The 25,337-nt window shown below is 42.8% G+C and overlaps 1 protein-coding gene across 24 annotated transcripts in view; it reads right to left on the bottom strand.

Annotated features, from left to right (window-relative positions):
• MECOM (MDS1 and EVI1 complex locus) overlaps window positions 1-25,337 on the bottom strand; it is a 490,680-nt gene that overhangs the window by 86,936 nt on the left and 378,407 nt on the right. For 16 of the 24 annotated variants that reach the window (XM_060274382.1, XM_060274377.1, XM_060274375.1 and 13 more), the window contains one exon: window positions 651-785. In XM_060274382.1, the coding sequence (XP_060130365.1) occupies window positions 651-785 (135 nt within the window). The other 8 variants (XM_060274387.1, XM_060274393.1, XM_060274388.1 and 5 more) reach the window with 8 other exon arrangements.

Here is a 25,337-nt window from a genome sequence, read left to right as displayed (position 1 = left end):
CCTTCATTATTTTATCTGGCTGCATTCCAAAGTGCTATTTAAAGGAACAAATGTAATTAACATCCCATTCCTATACAGATTGAAATTTCCAATACTGTTGTAAATTATCAAGGAAAAAGTGGGAAATGATCTTCAGAAAGAGGGGTATAAAATGTGCAATGAGTGGGAAAATATGCCTGGATATTGATAGGTAGCTGATAGAGGATACTGGAGAAGTACTTTTACACCTTTCTTCACTGAGATTGATACAGAAGAGTATTTCACAAGTTTCAACTTGACAACTGGGTGCCCTATTTGACCAGAAAATTAGCTAGAAAATATTAGCAACAAAGAGGAATATATCCACTTCAAATATGTTTGGGTGATATAAAGATCATGACCCATGATATAAAGATCATGACCCATGCTTGACATAAAAAGGATAAGTGGACAAATATTAGGTGAGACATATACTGTTGCTGCTTTAAAGGCAACCACCACCACCACCCCTGTTCTGCTTTTCGCATCTGTGCTTTTCAATTTATGTACGCATAAACAGCAAATAGACCACACCGTCCACAACTTTTGGTTGGCTGCTATTCTGTTCCCCCCCCCCCCCAAGGATATCATAAAGCTCTTAAAAGTAAGCCCAGTAAATGTTCGCTACATACCTGATCACTTATTTGACATGCAACAAGGTTGGGCTGATTATAGCATCCAGCAAATCTGATATACTTCAGCCAGTTTCCTACATCTGGCTGACTGGCATCAATGCAGAATTTCACATTGTAATACTCATCCAAGATCTAGAAAGAAAAGAATACAAAACAATAAATTGATGTTGTGTTTTGTTTCTTGTTCTAGTTGTACTAATTAAAAAGAAATCCCAGCTCTTCAAACAAACAAATAGGTTTCTTCAGTAGACTTCACAAAAATGATTAGCTCAAACAAGCCTAATAATTAAAGGAGCAATCAATCTATTGTAAGAGCATTCCCCGCAACATGTTTTGTAGAATCAAAATGCTGTGGAATAATCACTATAATAACATATTAAGTGCTGCAAGCTTTCAACACATAAGGGAACAGTCATGATTTTAATCATTTTTATGAAATGTTAACTTGTTAATCAGCAAACAGATGCAAAAATGATTAGCCACATATAAGGTGTTGCCCTTTAGCATTATGTGTGTTTACCATCTTTAATAAAGCCTTTTCCGTTCAAAAGTCTATACTAAATAAAGTTTAGGTTTCGAGGAATTAATTTTCTCCTAATGTCCCATTTATCCCTCTCATATGCAAACCTTGAATCACAACTCTTTAATCAAAGCAAATTGCAGGATTTGGCTAATAATAGGGCCTCTTATGCCACACCAAAGAAAATAAATGCAATAAAATGTAAACACTTGCTCGAAATGTGGCTATGTTCAGCACATGCCCCTAAATGGTTTCAGATATGTGGATAATAAACAAACTTAATGTGATTGCTGGTGGTTACTTTATAAACACCGTCCTATAAGAATAATATTATGGTAACTGGCTAATTATTATACATGCAATTTCACAAATTACCAGCATACAGGCCTAACCTGAGGTTTCAACTGAGCAATATTTAAATTAAAAAAATATACATCCTAAACATTTTCCCTATCTTATGGCAAACATGCTAACCAGTAGGTAGTGGAAAGTTTTTTAAAACTGAAAAAAACCCCAATAAAAAGTGTGTTTGTAAAGAACCGAAAGGGGTAGAAACTGCAGAGAAAGAATTTGAACACATGTTCAGATCCACAGCAAACAGTTCTGGCCTCCAAACTGAATGTCCTGGTATTATTTATCATTTTAGTTCATGAAAACAAATGAAGTTTCCTATCAAGGACTAAACAATCTGGTCTACCAGCTCCAAATCAGTAATTAAATGAACCCAGTGGGAAAGCTGCTTTATCTAGGTCCACCTGAAGGTTAAAGACAAAAGTTGGAGGGCACATTTCCATAGCCCTAGAGCAGTTTCAGCAAAGAGTTCAGGTAATCACCCAGAAGTAGCTTTAGATCATTAACTCCCCACAAACTTCAAGAGGACAAAGCAGAGGGCACAAAGCAAGCTGTACTAAGAAAGTGCCTCTCATGTGTTTTTTTAACCAGTGAGGCACTTAAGAGCAACAAGGGTACCACCAATTTCATTTGCTAAAAGAAAGAGGCATGCACCAAAAGAAAATTTTAAAAAATTAAAAAATGAGACTGCTGGAGATTGCCAGGGGGGAAGTCACTTCAAAGTCAATCTCACTAGGTGAACTAGGTGTTGGGTTCTTTACATACGCAATGGCAAGCACTCTGGTCAAAAATCTTCATTGCATAGGGAAAGAAAATGTGAGTCTCGAAGTCTCACATCCCAAAGTATGAAACTAACCTTGACCCCACTAACCTCACCTCATCACCTGAACCTCCAACTGGGTCACCGGGAAGAAAACAAAATAAACAAAATAAAAACCAGCCCTTTCAGTGGTGGTGTGCAATGACAAACACTTGTTTCCAAAGCAGATTCCTTATGGTGTCCTCGGTTAAAAGAAATGGCCCTGAGATCTGGCAGAAAGTAAAGAAGCAGAAGCAGAAGCAGACGCCTGATTGCAAGGGCCAGTGCTCTTTGATTCGGGCCCCTTTCTGAAACTCAAAGCAGAGGAAAAATAAAAGGTATGGGAAGAAGATGAGCCTTGCTTCCAAGCCCTTGTTTCCCTCTGCACTCAAACCCTCTGACTCCTTTCTCATCCCACAAATTTATTAAGCGATCCAACGGTTCAGATCTCCATACAAAGTTCAGAAGGTAAATTAATCAAGAGAGCTCCGGGAAATGTGGCGGGGGGGGGGGGGAGGCACGTGGAGAGGAAGAAGAAAAAGCTTCCCAGTTCCACACCTAAATCCTTTATATATAATTTGTTTTCGTGTTGACTTCCTTTCAACTCCAACTGTCACCAATGAATTAATTCAGCTATTGAAGTGTAAAGTTCAAGTCCAGGGTTTTAAGTTAGTTTCTCTTTTTTTCCTCCTTTCAGTCGTTGTGTTTGAACATTTTGGTGTACTTTCGGTAGGGACGTAAAACTTATTGCGCTTAACATCGCTCGCTTCCCCTGCTTGCCTCCTTCCTTACCCGATCAGATGTCAAGTGAGTGATTTGCCTTTTTTTCGTGGAATATTCTAAAGTTAACTCCTGTTGGTTATTTTTAAAAGGAAGAAAACATATATAACCCCTCGCTCTGTCTGGAAAGTAAAGCAGAGGTATGGTTGCGACATGACCCCTCCTCAAATATCCTTAAAAAACAACACTTAAAGCCTCTTGAAAAAGCAACAAACGCTCCAAGCCACGTACCATTTATTCTCGTTTTACATTTAATTTATTTACTTCTGAAATAACTGCAGTAACAGTGATACAACAAACCTGCAATTGCAGATGCTGCTCTTTCACTCTCCGCACCCTGCGACTACTACAGCAATAAGGCTAAAGTAACCTTTACCTGAGGCCAAATCTCACCGGGCTTGCTTGCCAAGTATCTCGATCTGGGCCAGCTACATCTTACCTGGGACAGCCAGACAGGAATACCCACCACCCATCCCGGACACGCATCTCGCACTGCCCCCCCGCCCCGTCCCTCTGCCCCAGAGACAGAGGCTAGCCCCAGAGAGATGAGAGCCACTGAGAGCGCGCGGGGAAGGTGGGGAGCCAGAGAAAGATCGCAGTTTAAGGTTTGTTTCTGTTTTCTTTGCAAGTGAACTCTGCAAAGGGGGCTGAAGAAAGAACCCAGGAAAGAGAGAGAGAGAGAGAGAGAGAGAACACGAGAGCGCGCCACCGAGGGAGGGAAAAAGAGAGGCAAGGGGGAAAGTGCCCGGGCCACATGGAAACACACTTTTTGTTGTTGTTGTTATGACTAGCTGGCTTGAGCGATCGTCTGGCAACGGCTCCTCTTACCTTGGCCCAGCTCAGATCACTAGGTCCGCTGCTTCCCAAAACCCCTTCCTTTCAGTGGGAGAGGGGAGAAAAAAAAAGGGCGACGTATTGCAAAATAATAATGAAATAATAACAGCAGAGGCAATCAATCCTTCAGGCAGCTGCCAGCAACATCTCAAGAGGAGATCCGCCCCCCCTGCCTTTGCTTGCACACGCACACACCCCACACGCCCCGCGCTCTTTCGCCTTCGCCGCCGCCGCTCTCCAAAGAAGAGTGTCGCCTCTGCAACCCGGTGGAGTCCCGCAGGCGCAGCTTCCTGACTTGCCTCCTGCAGCGTCCGATTTCCTTCGCCGGCATTTGTTGGGGGGTGGAAGAAAACTTTTTTCCCCTCTCCTCGCCTGAAAACTTCTCCGGGTCCTTGAGGGGGCGCGGTGCTGCTGGGGGTCGTTATTGAGGGGTAGGGTGTGTGTATGTGTGTGTGATATTCAATGAGAAAGAGGCGAGGAAGGGAGCTGCTGGTGGTGGTTGGAAGCGGTGGTGATGCGGCGGCGGGGCGGGGGCCTGAAGACGCGCGCCGATTGCTTTAATTGTCCCCATTGATTCGGAGCTTGGCGTGTTAATTTCTTCCCATCGCCTCGCTTGCCCTCCGGCTGCTCGGGGGTTGCAGGGCGTGTGTGTGTTGCGTCAAGAAAGTTATTGGGGTGGGGGAGGCGGAGGGAAGAGAGGGAGGGAGAGAAAGAGCGAGAAAATAACTTCCTTTTCACTTCTCTGCCGCTTGATCACAAGGGAGGAGAGAAAAGGGTTTGAGCGAGTGTGTGTGTGTAAGAAGGGGGGCAAGAGGGGGAGAAGAGCGAGGTTTTTCCCCTCCCAACACTGCACACCTCTTCAGACCTAAGAGCTTCTTTTCCAATCGCAGACTCTCTTTGGAAAGGAACCCCCTCCGCGCTTACAAAATATATATATATAAACTACCTCCCCAGATCCCTTCTTGCAACCCTCAGCCGACAGACGGTTCTCTTTCATGAGCTGTCTCTTTAATGAGAGAAGGCGCTCTCTCCGGCCAGTGAGGGAGAGGGGGGGGGACGGGGGAGAGGAGAGGAGAGGTATCTCTTCCCCCCCTCCCCACCTCTTCGCGGATCGGAAGCCAGACAGAGGCTCCTCTTTCAGTAAATTTTTAAAGTGACAGCAGCCTCCTCTGGCGAGAGAGGTCACAAGAAGGTCGCCCAGACAGAAGTCCTAGCCAGGCAGACTGATTACGGATGCGCCCGTCCCCTTTAAACATGTCAGTTTCATCCATGTAATCACCGGCCAATGGGGAGATCTTGGACGGGAGGAGTCCCCCCCCTTTTTTTACTCCTCTCCACCCTCCTTTTTCTTTCGCAGGGAAGGGGGAAAGGGGGGGAAGCCCATCACCACCTCATTTTTTTGTTTCTGGTGTATTCAGAGAAAGTGCAACTCCCTTAACGCGGCGCTTTCTCTGGGAATGTTTATTTAGGGAGAGTTTTACACAAATCAGCAGCTCTCTCCTTTTTTTGCAAATTAGTATCGGTAGCAACATCGAAATGAGCTGAAGTTCAGTATGTTAATAAGTGGGCTTGTTTGTTTACTTAGGAAATCGAAACTGGTTGGTCCAATGACTCCAAGGGTGTGATTGATATATAAAGAGATACTGTATATAAATTCATCCCCACCTCCCCTAAGCAGAAGAGAGGTTAATAAAATTCTACATTTGCCACCTTTACGCAGTCCTCAACAAACGGCTTTCCCCCATCTCACAACCGTTTACTGTGCTGCACAAGACACTTTACTAGGGAGAAATTAGTACTGTACTGTAGTGTGGCTGGAGTTATTAGCCTTCTAATTTTGATACTTCGTTAGTACCGTAGATTTCTGGTACAGGTTTCTAAACAGCTCTTAAGTTAAAAGCTTTCTCCCATGAAAACCTAGAAAGCAAATAGTCAAGATGTATTTTGGCTCCTCGTGAGACTTTCATATCACATCACGACCATGGTAATTGTAAATATACGTTTTGCGGGGGGGGGGAATGTTGCGCGTAAATAGCATCAAGGACTGCGTCCATTGTTTTTAAACAAAATTGGTGAATGAAACGGCGAAGGAGTTAGCTGCAGGATTAATAATTTTCCCTCTCCCTCTGAAATTGTCTTGGCTTCTGTATTTTAAACATATTGGGACAGCAAAGCGGTTTAAACAGAGCAAAGTCGCGGACCCAAGTCAGCAGATTCTCAGCGAGTTTAACTTCAGCTCTGGGTTTGATGCAGATTCAGAAGCATTGCGATGAACAGGAGCCGCGATGCGCGTCTGCCACATACACACGTACATAAACGCGCAAGACAGAGCCTGATTAATGAAGAGGGGGAGCAGGCACGGCTCACAGGGGTGTGTGGCGCTTGGATACACAGCTAACGTCTCGTAAATGCGAACATGTACAAACATCGGGGAGGAAACCCCGCACTTCGCATCCCGGTGCCACTCAACTTTTTACTTTTCTTTCTTAAAGTACAAATCTAATTCTCACTTTATAGATTAGAAGACGGGAGGGCGGGGCCATCGGGGGCCGGAGGAGAAAGTGACAAAAGATGATGATTAATTCGTCTCCGAGGCCTGTTATCTGTGACATTGAACTGTTATTTCAGATAATGGCTATTGTTCCAGGAGGGGAGGGGGGAGAGGAAGAAAACCCTCACGCCCAGCAGTTGGGCAAAACCAAACGCTTTGTAAATAACATCTTCTCACATAAGATACGTCCCAAGGTTCTTTCACGGGAAGGTTAAGCTTGGGAGTCTCCCCAGGTCCCGATTTTGCTGTCCTTATTGATTTCCTGCCTTCGCGCAATTTGGTGCCGTTCTTGGTCCCTCCTCATTCTCTTTTCTTCCCTTTTTTTTCTTTTTCTTTTTTCAAATTTAGCCATAAATTGGAGCAGCTCGAGCTATGAGCTGTTCTATTTTCTTCCTGTCAGGATGAGGGATTTGTTTTATGATGCATTGTGTATTAAATACAAGTAATCTGGGAAACTGATTGCTCGAGCCCACATAGGCCTGATCACAGGTCCTGATAGGAGGAAGCTTCCTTTCCAACACCACCGATCCGACGCAGCGCGCACCTTCATTCTCCCTTTGAACAAACGAGCTGCGAAAGGGAGGAAACGTCGGGGAATAAAACACATAGAAGCGGGGGTGGGGTGGGGGCAGGGGAGGGTTAGAAACAGGCTCTGGCTAAATAATGATTTCATAGAAAGGATGGACGTTTTATACACATACCCATACAGCCCAATGTATTATTATTTCTTCCCCCTGGTTTGGAAGGAGGAAAACAGGGAACTTGCGGCTCTTGGCCAGTAGATGGCGTCGCGTGCTGGTGTTAAAGCAACACGAGCCGCGTCGGGCTCGTAGCTTGCAGGTACTTTTCATCCAGGCACTGGACCCAAGGCGGTGGCTGGCTGCTGCTGAGAGTGGAAGGTATCGGCTGAGTGCTGCTCCCCAAGGGTGCAATCGAGAGCCACTCAAAGCAATGGGAGCTCTGCCACTGCTTTCAGTAGGGTACAGATTCCACCCCAAAGGAATTTCGCAGTGGACTTGGCGTTCTTACATTTCTGCCCCATCCTTCCTCCTAAGTGGCATTTTAGCTCCACGGTTGGCCCTTGCGAGGCAGGTTAGGCTGATATTATCATCATGCCAAAGCAACGGAAGGACCAGGGTTATTGCGTTTCTCTTTGGGAGACTCTCCTTCACCTTCTCTGATATAGTGCATTTTAGTTGTGCAGTTCACCTAAGATATATTCATAGAACTGAAGAGTTGGAAGGGACCCCAAGGATCATCTAGTCCAGGCATCCCCAAACTTCAGCCCTCCAGAAGTTTTGGACTACAATTCCCATCATCCCTGACCACTGGTTCTGTTAGCTAGGGATCATGGGAGTTGTAGGCCAAAACATCTGGAGGGCCGCAGTTTGGGGATGGCTGATCTAGTCCAACCCCCTGCAATGCAGGAATCTCAACTAAATAATACATAGTGTATGGCCCTCCAACCTCTGCTTACAAACCTCCAAGGTAGGAGCGCCCACCACATTCACCAGTGTGAATGTGGCAAATACAACCACCATACAACTCGGGGAGCTGTGATGTCAGAAGGACTTACTTCTAGATAAATATATGCAGCCATTTAGCCATTGTCGCCTTTTGCAGCATGACCCTAACCAAGTTTATACAAAATAAGTCCCATTGATTGGGGCCTACTTCCAAGTAAAGAAAATATATTCAGGATTTAGCCTCTGGCATTTTCACATGAGGCTTAATGTGTCCATACCTGATAGATTTATAATAAGAATGTAAGGTAAAGGTAAAGGACCCCTGGACAGTTAAGTCCAGTCAGAGGTGACTATGGGTTACGGCACTCATCTCGCTTCAGGCCAAGGGAGCTGGCATTTGTCCACAGACAACTTTTTGGGTCATGTGGTTAGCATGACTAAACTGCTTCTGGCTCAACGGAACACCACGACAGAAGCCAGAGTGCATTGAAATGCCGTTTACCTTCCCGCAGTAGTGGTACCTACTTATGTACTTGCCCTGGTGTGCTTTTGAACTGCTAAGTTGGCAGAAGCTAGGACAGAGCAATGGGAGCTCACCCCGTTGCTGAAAGGGAAGTGGCTTGATGACTAGGGAGGGGGTGGCTACTCTAGAGCAGGCATCCCCAAACTGCGGTCCTCCAGATGTTTTGGCCTACAACTCCCATGATCCCTAGCTAACAGGACCAGTGCTCAGGGATGATGGGAATTGTAGTCCAAAACATCTGGAGGTCCGAAGTTTGGGGATGCCTGCTCTAGAGTGTCATGGCATAAGGAACACAGGCAGGAAAGGGAGAAAGAGACAGTGATGGCCAAAGGGAGCCATGTAGAAGTGCTGAGGTGGAGAGAGCTCTAAAAATCAGCCTTAGACTTAAAGTTGGTTCAAAGTGCAATAGGAAGCCAGTGTAAAGTCTATAGAACAATGTGATTGTAACAACAGAAGAACACAGTAAGTTTATCAGAAGTGTTCTAAATCAGCTGGAAGAGGGATCAGAATTTGAAGGGTCTGAACCAGTGATTTCCCCCCTAGAAAAATAGGTGCCGGTACTCACCATGTAGTTGTTACAGTAAGTGTCATACAATTTTTAAAAACAACTAAAGAGAAGTGCTGGTACTGTGTACCCTTGAGTGCCCCCTGGAAAAAAAGAGCACTGGTCTGAACACTATCAATGGTTAGTGTGTAGAACCTTATTCTATTTTTGCTGGGCTGTGGCTACACTGACAGAAAAAAGCCCATACCAGGTTGACATCCAGTGCATGAGTGTGTACAACCAGCATGTTACATCCATCATGATAGTGCACAGAAAACTGCACAACAGAGAAGTTTACACCAAATAGAAGCCCATCACAATGGGTGGTAGTTCTGTCCTGCGGTTCTCAGAATTGAGTTAGTCCTGGATTGGCCTGCCAAAGCGCCCCCCCCCTCCATTTCCTGCTGTGCAAGAGTGGTGGCAATAATGAGTGGTGCTGTCAGGGCAGGACTTTGGGACAGAAGTTCAGAAGCACACTCAGCAGAACGATCAGGAGGACCTTCAAATGCAGCAGGTGTCGCTTAACACATTTTTAAGTAAATGATGTAATGCACATGACCATCCTCCACAGCAATTAGCTAAATCCACTAGCAATGAAGGGTGCAGGAAGAGCCTAACAATGCTAACAGCATAAATTCTATGCAGGTTCACTCAGAAGGAAGTCCCATTGTGTTCAGCAGGGCTTATTCCCAACTATGTTTCTATAGGATTTATGCCTTAATACACATTAGTGCATAGTTAAGAATTTTACAACTGTCAAAAAAGGAGGAACAACACGAATGCTACTACTTTATTATTAATCGCATGTGGATCCCAGCCATCCTCCAAAGATCACTGGATGGAACATGGAGGTTTTACCCTTTTTAATCATACGTGCATACATAATTTTATTTGTATGTCACCTTTCCACAGTTCAAACCATGCTCAAGGCAGCTTACAAGCGTTACATACATACTGATTCAAACACTGAAGCCCTTGCCCTCTTTGTAGCAGCTTTAACATTCATTCTTTACATGTGATTCAGCATGCTCACACAGACCATCTCCCCTCCAATGCCAGCTATGCCACTCCAAACCTCAGGGCTTATTGCATACTGCTGCTGCCAATAATGCTTAGGGCCGCAGTTGCATTATTAGGCTTGTTGATAATGGATTCTGCACTTGGCCTCACTCCTGGATGCAGCAGTGGCATGGCAGAAGCCATGAGGCATGAGCACCTGGCAATGTATGAATTACTCCTTATCAGCAGGTAAGAGAATGAGCAGTGTGAACTAAGCAATTCAATCTGCAAAACTCACTTCAGCTATGAGCCATCGAATGCTATAGGCCAGGCACGTCCAACAGGTAGACTTGATGTCTGTGGTAGATCACTGGCTCCCCCCAAACAAGCTCAACAACTTTGGCTCCCCTAAAAAAAGTTCAACAGTGTTGGCCTGCACCCCCCAAAAAGCAGGGCTTTCCTTCCTAAAAAAAAAAAAGCTCAACAACTTTGACCTGAACCGCAAAAAAGGGGGTAGATCACTGCCAGTTTTTAACTCTATGAGGTAGATTACAGCTACCCTTGCTATAGGCAAACCACTCCCATGTAACCTAAGCCCTCTTCTGTATGTATTCACACTGGTCTGCCTTAGAGGAAAGAAATTCACAAATCACCTTGGCTCTCCACGCTATGAAATGTTTTACATCAAAGATGTGTTGGTGACATAGCTATTAAAGATCTATAAAAGATTCATTGTTCAGATGTTATCAGCAATACTATATTTTCTCACATTTATCCTTTGTTATCATTATCTCTCCCTTTCCTCTCTTTGTTTTTCCCTTAACCGTATCCCAGAGGATACAATTATTGTATCCCAGAGGAGGAATGACTGCTGGGAGGAACGCAGAGAGAATAAATGTTATGGTGCACCTGTAGCAGCAAAACTGGACACCTTCATCTGGCCCACCTACATGTCTCTCCCATATCAGTCTCTACAGTTAATAGTTTGCATGATATCTAACATTTATATCATGATTCAGATAGCTCAAAATGCTCTATACATGTTATAACAACAACTATTTATTACTTGTACCACTCAGGGTGGCTTCCAACAGAGTATAAAAGAACATAACAAAACATCAGGTTTTAAAAGCTTCCTGATACAGGGCTGCCTTCAGATATCTGCGGGAAGTCATATAATTGTCTAACTCTTTGACATCTGATGGGAGGGCATTCCACAGGGTGGGTGCCACTACTTAGAAGGCCCTCTGCCTGGTTCCCTCTAACTTCACTTCTCACAGTGAGGAAACCACTAGAAGGCCCTTGGAACTGAACCTCAGTGTCCGGACTGAATGATGGGGGTGGAGATACAGGGCCAAGGTGTTGTTCTTACACTAAACCCCTAAGTAAATAGGTCAGTATTATTATTCCTGTATTGTAGGCTGAGTAGTTGTGATATGTTCATGGCAGAGACAAGAGACAAACTGTAGGCAACTTTATTTGGGGAAACTCAGCCAGATGGGTGGGGTATAAATAAATTTTATTACTCTTCTTCTTCTTCTTCTTCTTCTTCTTCTTCTTCTTCTTCTTCTTCTTCTTCTTCTTCTTCTTCTTCTTCTTCTTCTTCTTCTTCTTCTTCATAGCATTACAATTGCAATACATGATTATAGGCGAAGAGAGGGCAACTTGTTCCTAATGCAATTTCTTTCCCTTAGTGGTCAAAAGGAACACTTGGGAGGCAGCTTCCCTCATTTTCAGGTAAGTACCGGTACATTTGCAAATAACTTGATGCATGGGATGCTTCCCAGAAAAAGAGCTCATTTGTTCAGAGTATGTTCCATGTTGCTCAGTATTCTCACTGCTTGAAAAAGATCCAAATGCATCTTTGTATTTGTCTTTATCAGACACCTCCGCAATGTGTTCAGAGTTCCAAATTTTCCCAGAAAAGCCACTGGCTGTACATCCCAGTTTTTTGTTTTTTTAGCAATTGTTTATTTTAAATAAGCCTCTGTAATAGTAGTGGCAGTAAGGCATAAGTACTGCAGTCTGCTAGCTATTCCCACCAGAATGTAAACTGATGCCTCTTTTAAGCCTTTAAACTTCATGGCTGTCCCCGAAGTAAAAGTTCCTCTAATGGAGACCCTATGGGTATGGTGCATTCCAGCACATCATTAAAGCAAAAAGAAAAGCAGCCCAGGCAAAGCCAGATGAAATAACTGCACTGTCCACTTTTAATAGGCTTCCTGGGGAGGACAGCCGCTCTGCAAGCGGACAGCGCTGAAAGGGGAAGGGGGGGCTGGAATTCAGACAAGTAGTTGGTAGCAGAGTTATTTCTTCTTTAAATACCATAGTCGCTGGATAACAAGCTCACCTTAAAATCTCACCACTATCTTTTTGGTAAAGCTAGATTCCAAGTTGGAAAGGAAGGAAGGCAGCTCACTGGTTTGACTCTGCGCTGATTCGCTATAAAAGTTAGTAGCAGACCCTTTCTGAAACCAGTGCCCAGATAAGATTTTAGCAAACTTGTCCTTATATTAACTTAGAAAGATGCAAACCTAGTTTTAGATGAGGCAACCCCTGCCAATAAGATGCCTAACAAGGAGTGAAAAAAACCTGCATTTGTCTAATTCATATTTAGACATATTTATATATCCCATCCATTCTTTTTAATGAACTCCCTCCTAACTAACAAAACCTTAGCGGCTTCTTTTTCCATACAGCCCCAAAGACAGAGAAAGAGAAGAGAGGAAATTAAAGGGGTCTTTCTTTCTTTCTTTCTTTCTTTCTTTCTTTTTCTTCCTGAATAAAAAATCTCCCTTGGTCTGGAAATGGGCCCAACTGAAAGCATGTTAATCTCCACCTCAGTAATTTGGTTCTTCTGGAGAAGACAGAAGCCCCTGCTGCTGTGCCCTGCACTTCATAAATCACATCTTTATGTGGACAAGGTCAGGGCACCTAACAGCTCAGACATGGGCCCTTTGCAGTGGCTCGAAGGGCTCCGGCATGTTTATTCTCTCGCTCAGATCTCTGAGGAGTAATCCAGCACGCTTCTAATTACTTTTGATTATTTTCATTTGCAAGGGTCAGTCTGGGTTCTGCCAGGACCGCTGGAGGCCTGATTTTCTACAACATCTTTTTGGGACAGTGGTGTAGGCTTTCAAAATTAGCACCCCATTATTGTCCAAGAATCCAACATGCTAGAAACGGTCAGATCTCACTATAGCCCCCGATGCTCTGTTAGCAACCAGCTTGTTCCCCTGACTTAATTAAACTTTGAAACAGAAATAACCACAAGATTTGGTACTCATTTGAGATTTTTATCTGTTTACATTTTAGGCAGCATATTTGGAGCATGGTCCTGCACAACGACCAAAGGCAAATCACTGTTTTTTATTTATGTATTTATTTAGGAGATGGCAATATTTTTGCTTTGCTTTTGACTGTAGGCAACGTTAGCCTGACAGCCACAAAAAGCCATTATTGAAAAACCAAAGTGAAACAATAGCTATCCAGGCAATAGCTGGCAATATCTATCTGGTGTGTGTGTTTGTGTGTGTACATGTTTGTCTTAAAAACATAGTTGGAGAGCAGGCACTGAGCATTACATTGAATGGCGTTATTTCAGACTTCTTAAAGCTGTAATCTTTGAACAGCTCCTTTGGACCTGTCTTATTAAGGACTCAATGCTTCTTTAAAAAACATTGTTCTTTTTGCTCTTTCCTGGATGTGACACTCTTAATGCTTAAAAACACTAATCGGCGGAGTATGATAGTAAAAAAAATCTACATATTGTTTTCATAGTTATCCTAGAAACACAAGCGTGTACATAGGATTTATATGATGGTATTCTTTCTTGACAGGCATCCAACAGAGTTACTCTGATGGCTGCAGATGCATGTGTTCCAGTTCAAGAAACATTAAACAACCATCCCAATTAAGAGAGAGAGAGAGAGAGAGAGAGAGAGAGAGAGAGAGAGAGAGAGAGAAGAAAGAAAGAAAGAAAGAAAGAAAGAAAGAAAGAAAGAAAGAAAGAAAGAAAGAAAGAAAGAAAGAAAGAAAACCCAATCTTGAATTATGAAGATTAGTGGTGGCTATAAAAAAAATAACTCCTTGCAATCAATATTCCTTTCTATATGTAAAATGAAAGTGACTCTTCCAAAACATGATGTTTACCTGAAAACTATGGCCAAGTTCCAAAGAATCACGCAACTAGTTGTAGCACCTAACACTTTGGGTTTCTGTATTTCAAACAGCAGATCCCCCATGTCACCTAGCAAATCTATTTTGAAACTCTGAGAACTTTCCTAAACAGTTTGGGATGTAGAATAACAGTCCTCTGTGAGAAGAGGGGAAAGGCAATCATGGTACAGGATATGTTCAAACACTTTAGCACACCCAAAGCAAGTGCAGATCCCAGCCCTTATAAAGAATATTATAGTAAACAGTAAGTGGAGGTCTATTTACAGGGATGCATGAGAAATTTAGTCTTTGCAAATTCGAACACAAACTGACCTGAACCACACCTCATAGACTAAAGTGCAGACAGGAACATGGATTTCAAAAGCACTTATACTTCCTGAGTTCCAGTGCAGTTTGTTGGCTCAGAATATGTTTAAATGGCACATACTGAGAATTTTTTAAAAAAACAGATTTAAATGGTTATTTAAATGTTTGTTTGCTTTTAGTCACAGAGTAATGCAGAAACAGGACAGAACAGATTAGACGCTAAACAAATGTGATGCAGATCAGAAATAGATTGTTTTGCTTATTCCTAGCTCTTCCATGCAATCTAGTTGCAACAAAGAACTGAGTGGACCAGGGCTCAACCACCCAGTCTAACAAGTACTACCTTTGATGGGGAATTGCTGTTCAACCGCTACCAGTGATTTCTGTCCCCAACAAGCAGTATTATTAGACTTCCCGTCTAGTGGCTAAGGTGGCTGTGTTAACTGGCACCTACTGGATGATTCCTTAACATGTGGCACAAGATGGAGGCCTGATTTTTTACAACACCTCCGCAACACCATTTTTAAATTTCTAGGCTCTTAATTATTTTCTTACATTAAAAAACAACAACTAAATGTTCATCTATATCTACATACATAAGTAATGTAGTCTCCCTCAGTGATGCTGTGCTGCACATAGGAAATTCATAGAATCTTGGAAGGGACCCAAGGGTCATCTAGTCCAATCCCTGCAATGCAGAGGAATCTCAGCTAAAGCATCCAGGACAGATGGCCACCCAACCTCTGCTTAAAAACCTCCAAAGAAGGAGAGTCCAGCACATCTCGTGGGAGTCTGTTCCACTGCCGAACAGCTCTTATTGGCAGAAAGTTTTCCCAAATTTTCAGTCATAATTTCCTAGTGGGCAGCTGCTATCAAAGAGGTATGGTGAACTCTTTGTTGCATTATTACATTACCACCATCTAAAGCATATGTCTGTGAATTGAGCCAATGCCCAAGGAGAATTTGAACTTGGGTTTCCCAGCTCTTACCCCACAACCAGGTCCCAGCAGCCATGAAAATGCATCTGATGTTTCAAGTTACAAGAAAGAAGATTCCGACTAAACATCAGGAAGAACTTTCTGACAGTAAGAGGTGTTTGACAGTGGAATGGTCTCCCTCGGGAGGTGGGTGACTCCCTTGGAGGTTTTTAAGCAGAGGCTGGATAGCCACCTGTCATAGATGCTTTAGTTGCAATCCCTACATTTCAGGGGGTTGGACGAGATGACCCTCAGGGTCCTTCCAACTCTATAATTCTATGTAATAGTCAATTAGCAAATAAAAGCAATTCTGAACTTAACAAAGTACATCAACAACACGGCAAGTAAACGCTGACTTTTCCAGCACATTAGAATTCTGCTTAGCAGAATTGTTCACAATAAAGAACTATATGAGTGCATAATTAGAAATCCAGTGCTAACGACTGTTACGGGTGGCTGACCACTCTGACACAATTCTTAATATAGTTCACTTTTCAGCTATATGTTCAATAAACAGACATGAGCACCTGTGGATTTTATATAGCAAAAAACCAATTTATCACCCAATAAAAGTCAAAAACTTGCTTTAAAATTTTCAGGTGTTCATTTTACCATTTCAGGTGTGCTCCCTAAGTACAGGCAGGTTCTTTCTGAAACTTGTAAACTTGTTTGATTCAGATTTTCAGAGAGGTAAATCCAAAAAATCTCCTTGGAGTGAGGCAAACACGGGGGGGGGGGGGGAAACTATACTTAAAATTTAATTTTTCTACATTTTCACCAGTTCCATGGTAAAGAAACACAGCGATTTTTATCTGATTTGACTGAAATGGATCATAAAAAGGCATTCAATTAGAATTCACATTACATTTTATTGGACTTAAGATTTCAAGCTGAACAGAAAAAGTGATGAACTAACATTGTTCCTGATGAATCAACTCATCATCTCAGCAACCTGAACAGTGTGAGTCATCCAATTGTTCTTGAGAGAGATTTAATTACAATGATTAATTCTTCTACAGAAAGGCACTGGCCTAAAACTTGATAAAAACCTTGCTTAAGGCAAAGTAAAGATCAGCACAGTCTGCAGAATTATTACCACAGAGCCAAGTTGTGACAATGGTGCTAAATATCATTTATATTTGGCAATGAAATATGGAATTGTTTGTTACAGGTTTGTTAGACCACTATACATCGGCTAAACCTTAGCAACTAGGTATTCATAACCGGTACAAATCCTTGAGATTTGGAACTTGGGCAACATCAATGCTAAATTGTAGCATAGTGTCTTAAGCTTTCAGGTATATGTATGCTTAGTAAAGGTAAAGGGACCCCTGATAATTAAGTCCAGTCACGAACAACTCTGGGGTTCCGGCGCTCATCTCGCTTTACAGGCCGAGGGAGCCGGCGTTTGTCCGCTTCCGCAGTTTTTCTGGGTCATGTGGCCAGCATGACTAAGCCACTTCTGGCGAAACCAGAGCAGCGCATGGAAATGCCGTTTACCTTCCTGCCAGAGTGGTACATGTTTATCTACTTGCACTGTGTGCTTTCGAACTGCTAGGTTGGCAGGAGCTGGGACCGAGCAACGGGAGCTCACCCTGTTGCAGGGATTCGAATCGCCGACCTTCTGATCAGCAAGCCCAAGCAGCACAGTAGTTTAACCGACAGTGCCACCCGCAATAAAATGTATGCTTACTTGGGAGTAAGTGCCATTGATCCTAGGAGATTATTTCTAATTAAACATGCATGGTTTGTATCTTGTCTGTGCCATAAACTCCACTAGGTGTGTGTGTGGGGGGGAATTATACTGACCTACAACATTATTCCTGTGACACAGACCAGTTCTCTGCCCACCATTATCCCTAGAGAATAAGGCATGTTGCTTCCTAAGCACACAATTCCTGACTAAACCCTGTCTAGCTGTGAGATAAGGGAAATGCGGAAGCAGGGAATTGCCCTAACATTACAGTTACATTGGGTAATTGTCATTACAAGCAACTGCTTATTTGTTCTATTTTTATTTCTTGAGAGTGGTCTGTTTGTGAGATAGAAGCTGATGGAATACTGTGGCATTATCTTCCATAATCAGGAAAGCTCCAACATGTCTCTCAGTTGTTGTAGCTCATGAATACACACAAACACACCCTACAGTCATATATCCTGGGAGCTGAAGTTTGATGAGGGAGCTGAGAATTCTCTTTTTCAGATCTCAAGACGCCACTCATATAACTACAGTTCCTAGAGTTCCCTTGCAAAAAGGAATATCTGTTAAACCATTTTAGTTCTCTAGCAAAGATATACACACTGTGCTATTGCATTCTTCAATAGCCTAGCTCACCCAATTATAAACAACTCTCTTTGTTCATTTTTCAGGTTGCTGTAGTACAGTACAGTAAACAGTTTGAAATCACCTGCAGTTTTGAAAGAGGTGATAGTATTTGCTCCCATAATGCTTCTTATAAGTCTAATCATTTGGATTCAACTACAGAGTGTTATTATGTAGTTGATTATGTGGTTTAAATTTACGTAGTCCTTACCCTGCAGCTCTTAGCATCCTATATATAACGATCTCCCAAACATAGATTTTCATACTTAACCCTCACAGTCTTGCTAAATCTAAATTACATTTCTCTTTCCCATTTCTGTGTCCTTTCAGCTCTTTCTTCATAGAACACATTCATAACTACTCACAACCTCTTTTCCCCCCTAGTGCAACAAGACAAGTTCTTTAATCTCTGGCGTGCTAAGTAATCTCACCAATGAGCAGCAATATTTCCTGTCCCACTTGTGGTTATTTCCACTAACTCTTGAGCAATAGACAAGTTAAATTGGAGCATCTCAGCCACTGTTATTCACATGATATATAAAGATCAATATGTATTGATTTTATAATTTTGATTCATATCTGCACAGCACTCTACAGCCTCTCATAAGAGTTTATTTATCAAACCTTTCCTACCACCTTGAATGCTGGCCAGAACTTACTCAAGCACTTCAAATCTAACGTGATCTCTCTCTCTCTCTTTCTCTCCTGGTTCTCAACTACTATCTTTATTTTCTTTGCCAAATATTTGCCTTTAGCAAGTCAAAGGCACTTATTTACACCCAAGTACTGCTGACGTCAAAGAGGGACCTAAGATTATAATTAGGCTCTAATGGCCTGGTATCTGGAAGAACTCCTACTTCTTTGGAATATCATAATATTTTACCAAGCTAGTTCTCACTGTAATAGTAACATCAAAAGTTTATGAGCGGCATTGGCATACCGCCTAACAATAGGACTTAATATGGCATGGTTTGGGAGCTGGAATTTTAGTTAATTAGCTATTAATCGCAATATGGGAGGAAAACTGGAATCCATTTTCTATGTCCCAAAGTTCTCTGGGATTGTGACAGCAACATTGCCAAAAGCTTCAGAAATCAACTGCTCATTACTTTTAAAATGAAATGTATTTGTTGTGTTTTAAATATTTGGAATCCAGTTCATATAAGCAATAAATTTGGTAGTAAAATTATTCCAGAACTGTGCTACTCTGCTTTGAAGACTGCAGGAGAGTCCATGGGGGCTGAATGATCCATGAACAAATAGTTCCCAAATATAGAAAACTAACATATCAGCAAGGTAACTAGGCTGAAACAGTTCTTCCTGAAATCTAGTTTCCTATCTACAAATTGGAACGTGTCCAGAAGAGGGCAACCAAAATGGTCAAAGGCCTGGAAACGATGCCTTATGAGGAACGGCTTAGGGAGCTGGGTATGTTTAGCCTGGAGAAGAGAAGGTTAAGGGGTGATATGATAACCATGTTCAAATATATAAAAGGATGTCATATAGAGGAGGGAGAAAGGTTGTTTTCTGCTGCTCCAGAGAAGCAGACACGGAGCAACGGATTCAAACTACAAGAAAGAAAATTCCACCTAAACATTAGGAAGAACTTCCTGACAGTAAGAGCTGTTCGGCAGTGGAATTTGCTGCCAAGGAGTGTGGTGGAGTCTCCTTCTTTGGAGGTCTTTAAGCAGAGGCTTGACAGCCATCTGTCAGGAATGCTTTGATGGTGTTTCCTGCTTGGCAGGGGGTTGGACTGGATGGCCCTTGTGGTCTCTTCCAACTCTATGATTCTATGATTCTATGAAATTATTTTTATCTCTTCCCCTCCCATGTGTGTGTTCTTCTTCAACCAGACCTTTGGCTGATTAACATCCCATCTCCTTTTAGCTGTTTTTGTTGGAGGTGGTGGGCGATTAGTGGTTTGGTTTGTTCTTGTTTTTATTATGCACTAGCTGGCCCTGCACGCGCTGCTGTGCGTTAGTCTGTGAAATGGAGGGTAATTGCCCCCCTTCAGATCCCCCTGAGCCTCAGGGTCCCTCTGAGTCGAGGCGAGATGCTGTGGAGAGGGCAGGTTTCATCCCTGTTTCTCCCCCCACCCTGTTCTGACCCATTACGTATCCCTGCCCTCTATTCCCCCCCCCAGGCAGGCCCCTACCTCCACTTGGCCTAGTCTGGAAAGTGGCCTAGTCTGTCTGATAATGACTGCCTTGGTGGTTTCAGTTGCTTGGTTGATGATGTCATTTGGTTTGTGGGTGTGGCTTAGATTTCACAGGAAGGGAGGGGGTGGAGGAGGGTATTATGCCACTTGAGGGCGCTGTTTGACTTGGTGGAAAACCAGGTCTATACCTTCCCAGGTGTGTGATTTGAGGGATTTTTGTCCCCAACAACGTTCGGGGAGTGGCCTGGATCGTTGTGTCAAAATTTCAGGACGATCGGTCAAGCGGTTACAGAGAAAAGTGGAAAACGCAGTTTCACTATTTTTACATTTTTATATATATAGATTTTGTGTTTGTTTCTTGTTTTTTTATGCTGTGAATCATCCCGAGATCTACACACACACACACACACACACGGAGGAGGAGGAGGAGGAGGAAGAGATTCAGTTATGAAGTTCTCCATCCACAGTCTGAAGTTATTCCTGGATAGAACCATTTAATAATACTAATATATTAATAAAAGATTAGCCCCAATCCTCCTCGAGATCTTTGGTAGTAAGAACCCTTGCCTAAGATCATGCTGGAGTTGATTCAAATGTCCCTCTAAACTCCATTTACATGGTGAATGGTTTGCAGGCAGCTGCTATAGTTAAACCTCCAAAATTAAGGAGGATGAGGCCTCTCACACACCTGGTTGTAGGACCTCAATAAATGATACCTTAAGAGGAATAGTTTTTGTCGTTTAGTCGTTTAGTCATGTCCGACTCTTCGTGACTCCATGGACCATAGCACGCCAGGCACTCCTGTCTTCCACTGCCTCCCGCAGTTTGGTCAAACTCATGTTGGTAGCTTCAAGAACACTGTCCAACCATCTCGTCCTCTGTCGTCCCCTTCTCCTAGTGCCCTCCATCTTGCCCAACATCAGGGTCTTTTCCAGGGAGTCTTCTCTTCTCATGAGGTGGCCAAAGTATTGGAGCTTCAGCTTCACGACCTGTCCTTCCAGTGAGCACTCAGGGCTGATTTCCTTCAGAATGGATAGGTTTGATCTTCTTGCAGTCCATGGGACTCTCAAGAGTCTCCTCCAGCACCATAATTCAAAAGCATCAATTCTTCGGCGATCAGCCTTCTTTATGGTCCAGCTCTCACTTCCATACATCACTACTGGGAAATAGTTAGATGAATACAAAAATAACAAATAACAAAACAAAAAGAATCACACATACTAACTTTGCCCTTCCTCTTAGGTAGGCTCCCCCAAACGGGACCCTCAAGGTGTTTTGGGACTACAATTCCCATCATCCCTCAGCACTGGTCCTGTTAGCTAGGGATGATGGGAGTTCTAGTCCCAAAGCATCTGGAGAGCCGAGTTTGGGGGTGCCTGCTCTTAGGTATGGGATATAACTCAACAGCAGAGTTTTGTACATGGAAGATTCCAGGTTCAAGCCCTGGCATCTCTAGGTAGGACTGAGAATACCTTGTTTTGAAACCCTGGAGAGCTGCTGCTAGTCAGAGTACACAACAATGAGCTAGATGATTCTCCCCCCCCCCCTTTTTATTGTACTTTTTGTATTTTGTGTGTTTTGTGTTTTATGTTTTGTTTTTGTTGCTTTATGTATTATTATTTGTATGGTGTGTTTTTTTAAAAAAAGAAATAAAGATGTTTTAGATTTTTTTAAAAAACAAACAAACAATGAGCTAGATGAGTCAGACTTAATACAAGGCATCTGCTCCTCCTTCACTGATGGGTACTGTTTGTAATTGTTTCTCAACATTTGCAAAGGGTGGCCAGCATTGATGTACTGACCGTCAGTATGTGATTTACTGCAATCACCTTAAAGCTAATAAGGTCAGATGAATCCATCCTCAAAAAGGAACTCTAAACCACAGTTCTTGCACATACTAAATTTCCATGAGCAGAGACAATTGTTTTAGGGTTTTTCTGTGATATCCATACTGCACCACTATTCCATTCACATCTCAAGCAAGAAGTTTATGAAGGTAGAACAGAGAAAAGTAACAAACACCAACAACTGTCAAGCAAGATAGACTATACTTTCTAATTAGTCCCAGTTTTCTGTTGCCGTGCAAAAAAAAATGACTTCAGAAATAGCCATATAGATATCATGTTAAAAGCACCTTTGGGAACCCAGAGGATGTTGTACAAAATACAAGAGATCTAAAGAGTGGTTGTTACACACCTATTACATCTACTAAACTGTCTCTTTTATTTTTTGAAGTCCTGTATACATGATACAGCAAGACCAAACAGTTTTATGTACCATAAGAAATTTGAAACATGATGTTTAATGTTCAGAAGATAAAGTTAAAAAAACTACACATCCATGACTTTTTTATTTCCCTGTTTTATGGCCTTTCAAGAATGTAAAGAAAAAGGAAGCACGAGAGTCAGGCTAATAACCATATGTTCTTTCTTGTTTCTTTCTAAATGCAATAATAACTTTGTTGATTGGTGCCTGAGGCAGAAATTGCAGTAATATGTTTGGTTCTTTTTTAAAAAAATGTTTACATTGAAGTTTTCCAAAGGCTGCCAAATACAATGTGCTTTGAGAGAGAGAAAGCATTTGTCCTTTTTTGCAGACTTATATTACATTATTTTCAGCATTGCCATTAAGCTACTGAAGTCCCCTATGTCCCCCCCCCCTACATATTGGCCTTAAATACTGCTCTAGTCCAAGGTTGCCCTGAATGTGAAAAAAACAAAACAAACAGATGTTCTCTACAGCATTTTGTTTTTGAATATGCCATTTAGAACAGATTCTCACAAACATGAGGGAGGCATTTTTATTTTAAAGAAAAATTAATGTCTAAAACTATTTTGAATGTGCTTGCGGTGAAGTGGTCATCTTGATCCTCTAAATAATATGAGAACATTTCCTTATATTTTATAGTGTACATTATGTTTGCGTGGCATTAATCAATCAAATCAATCTCCTTGTTTTCTGCAAATATTTCAGAGTACATGCACTACACGTATATTTAAATATATTAATCTATATTACTATATCCAGTATTTGCTTTGACCTGCTAGTCGTTGTCACAAATAAGAAAGAGCAATGACATAAATTTCCTTCTATCTCTTATCACCGATGGAGGAAAAACTAAATGTCAAGTGTCCTTCCATAAGAGGCACAGAAACAATTCCCTCTCCAGCAATATTCTACCAGTGTGAACAAGGCTAGGAGAAGTTGAAGTAGCTGCTGGCTTCCCTTCATTGGTCCAGCTTCCTCTGTCTTATCAGATGTTTATCTCAGTAAACAGACTAGAGCGGGGGCAGAGGCAGACAGAGTGAACCCGGTGTTCTATTCTAGTCTGGAACCAGAGCAGCATTGCCTGTTTCATGAGAAAGACTAAAATGTCATCTAGCACAAACACAAAGGACAAGATGGTATCTCGCTGCTAGCTCCATGAAGTCATACTTGAGGAAAAGGCTATTCACCAGTTTAATAGCTGCACTGAAATCTCTGGGGAGATATATCACAAAGTCTTTATGCTGACACTGGAGTTTGGTGGGCAATGTCCTCCACAGAGCTGTGTGAAACACTCGCATGAAACCACAGCACCCTTAGGGCAGGTCTATTTTACAACTGTAAGGTCTTTATTTGAACGCATAGGTCCTGTGCCTAATACCACAGAGCAATTTGAGAATATTGACCCTACTTGGAGGTGGAGAGTGGGCTATATTCACCATGAACGCCTCCCTCGCTGTCTTAGAATGCCAGTAGCGCCCATCTGAGAGGTGCTGGAACTGAGTTCCGGGACGTTCCAGCTGAAAAAAGCCCTGGCTATATTACTAGTGAAAGTGCCAGTGTGGTGCAGTGGCTAGAGTTTTGGACCTGAAGCTCAAACCCCACTCAGCTATGAAGCTAGGTAGTGACCTCACCTGGCCTAGCCTACCTCACAGACTTGCTGTGAGAATAAAATGGGAGGAGAGAACCATGTATGCTAATCAACACTGGGGTAAGGGCAGGATATAAATGCAATTAATTAACTCAGAGTTTTTCAATGTTTCTGGGTTCAGGGCTCCCATGACAAACTACATTATTTCTGTGGCACGCCTGTGGGGCTCAGGAGCCCAGTTATGTCACCCCTTGCCTGCAGAGCCAGCAGCCCCTCACTCCTCTCTTGTGGAGGGTTCCCTCAGCTTCTTCTCCTCTCGTGTCTCCTCTGGGCAGCCATAGCTGCCGCCCCTGCTTTCTGAGCTCCCCCCCCCGCCCCAAAGAGAGGTGCCTCCTCACACTGCCCCACAAGAGCTTGGGAAGCACCCCCTGGCCAGCCCCAGAGTCACCATTCACCTGGGGAGCTTGTGGCCAGGGCTGCTGCAACAAACAGTTGTGCAAGCCTTTGGGAGGCAGAGATGTGAGAGGGCATCAGAAGAGGGAGGGAAGGAAAAAGGGGCAGAGGTCGGGGTTGCCCGCGGCACCCTGACCATCCTTCAAGACACCCCAGGGTGCCACAGCATACTGGTTGAAAACCACAGAATTAACTAAATAATGAATGCAAGGTACAGTGGAACCTCGGTTTATGAACACCTCGGTTTACGAATTTTCGGTTTACCCATCTGGAACGGATTAATTCACTTTCCATTACTTTCAATGGGAAAGTTCGCTTCAGTTTATGAACGCTTCAGTTTAGGAACAGACTTCCGGAACCAATTGTGTTCATAAACCGAGGTACCACTGTACAGTGGAACCTCGGTTTATGAACACCTCGGTTTACGAATTTTTGGTTTACGAACACGGCGGACCTATCTGGAACAGATTAATTCACTTTCCATTACTTTCAATGGGAAAGTTCGCTTCAGTTTATGAACGCTTCAGTTTATGAACAGACTTCCGGAACCAATTACACCCATGCTTCGGGTTAAGTACGCTTCAGGTTGAGTACTCCGCGGACCCATCTGGAACGGATTAATTCACTTTCCATTACTTTCAATGGGAAAGTTCGCTTCAGTTTATGAACGCTTCAGTTTAAGTACTCCGCGGACCATCTGGAACAGATTAATCCACTTTCCATTACTTTCAGTGGGAAAGTTCGCTTCAGTTTATGAACGCTTCAGTTTATGAACAGACTTCTGGAACCAATTGTGTTCATAAACCGAGGTACCACTGTATTAAAATGAACCTAATGCTAACCATAGAACTACTTCAAAATATTCACCGGAAATATTCAAAGGCAAACTTTTTCATATGTACACATTACCAGCTTTAAAAAAATGCATCTGGGCTGTTCTCCCCCCCCTCCACCCCCTGTTTGGATTAAAGCTGGTTTGGGAAGGGAATGAATCAAAACACAGTATTTCATAAGAAACAACAGGATAGATACAGGCTAAATATGGATTGTAGTTAATGTCTCTAC

This window comes from Zootoca vivipara, chromosome 5, assembly GCF_963506605.1.
Source record: "Zootoca vivipara chromosome 5, rZooViv1.1, whole genome shotgun sequence".
Taxonomy (NCBI): Eukaryota; Metazoa; Chordata; class Lepidosauria; order Squamata; family Lacertidae; genus Zootoca; species Zootoca vivipara.
This window is presented reverse-complemented; position numbering and strand designations above follow the sequence as displayed.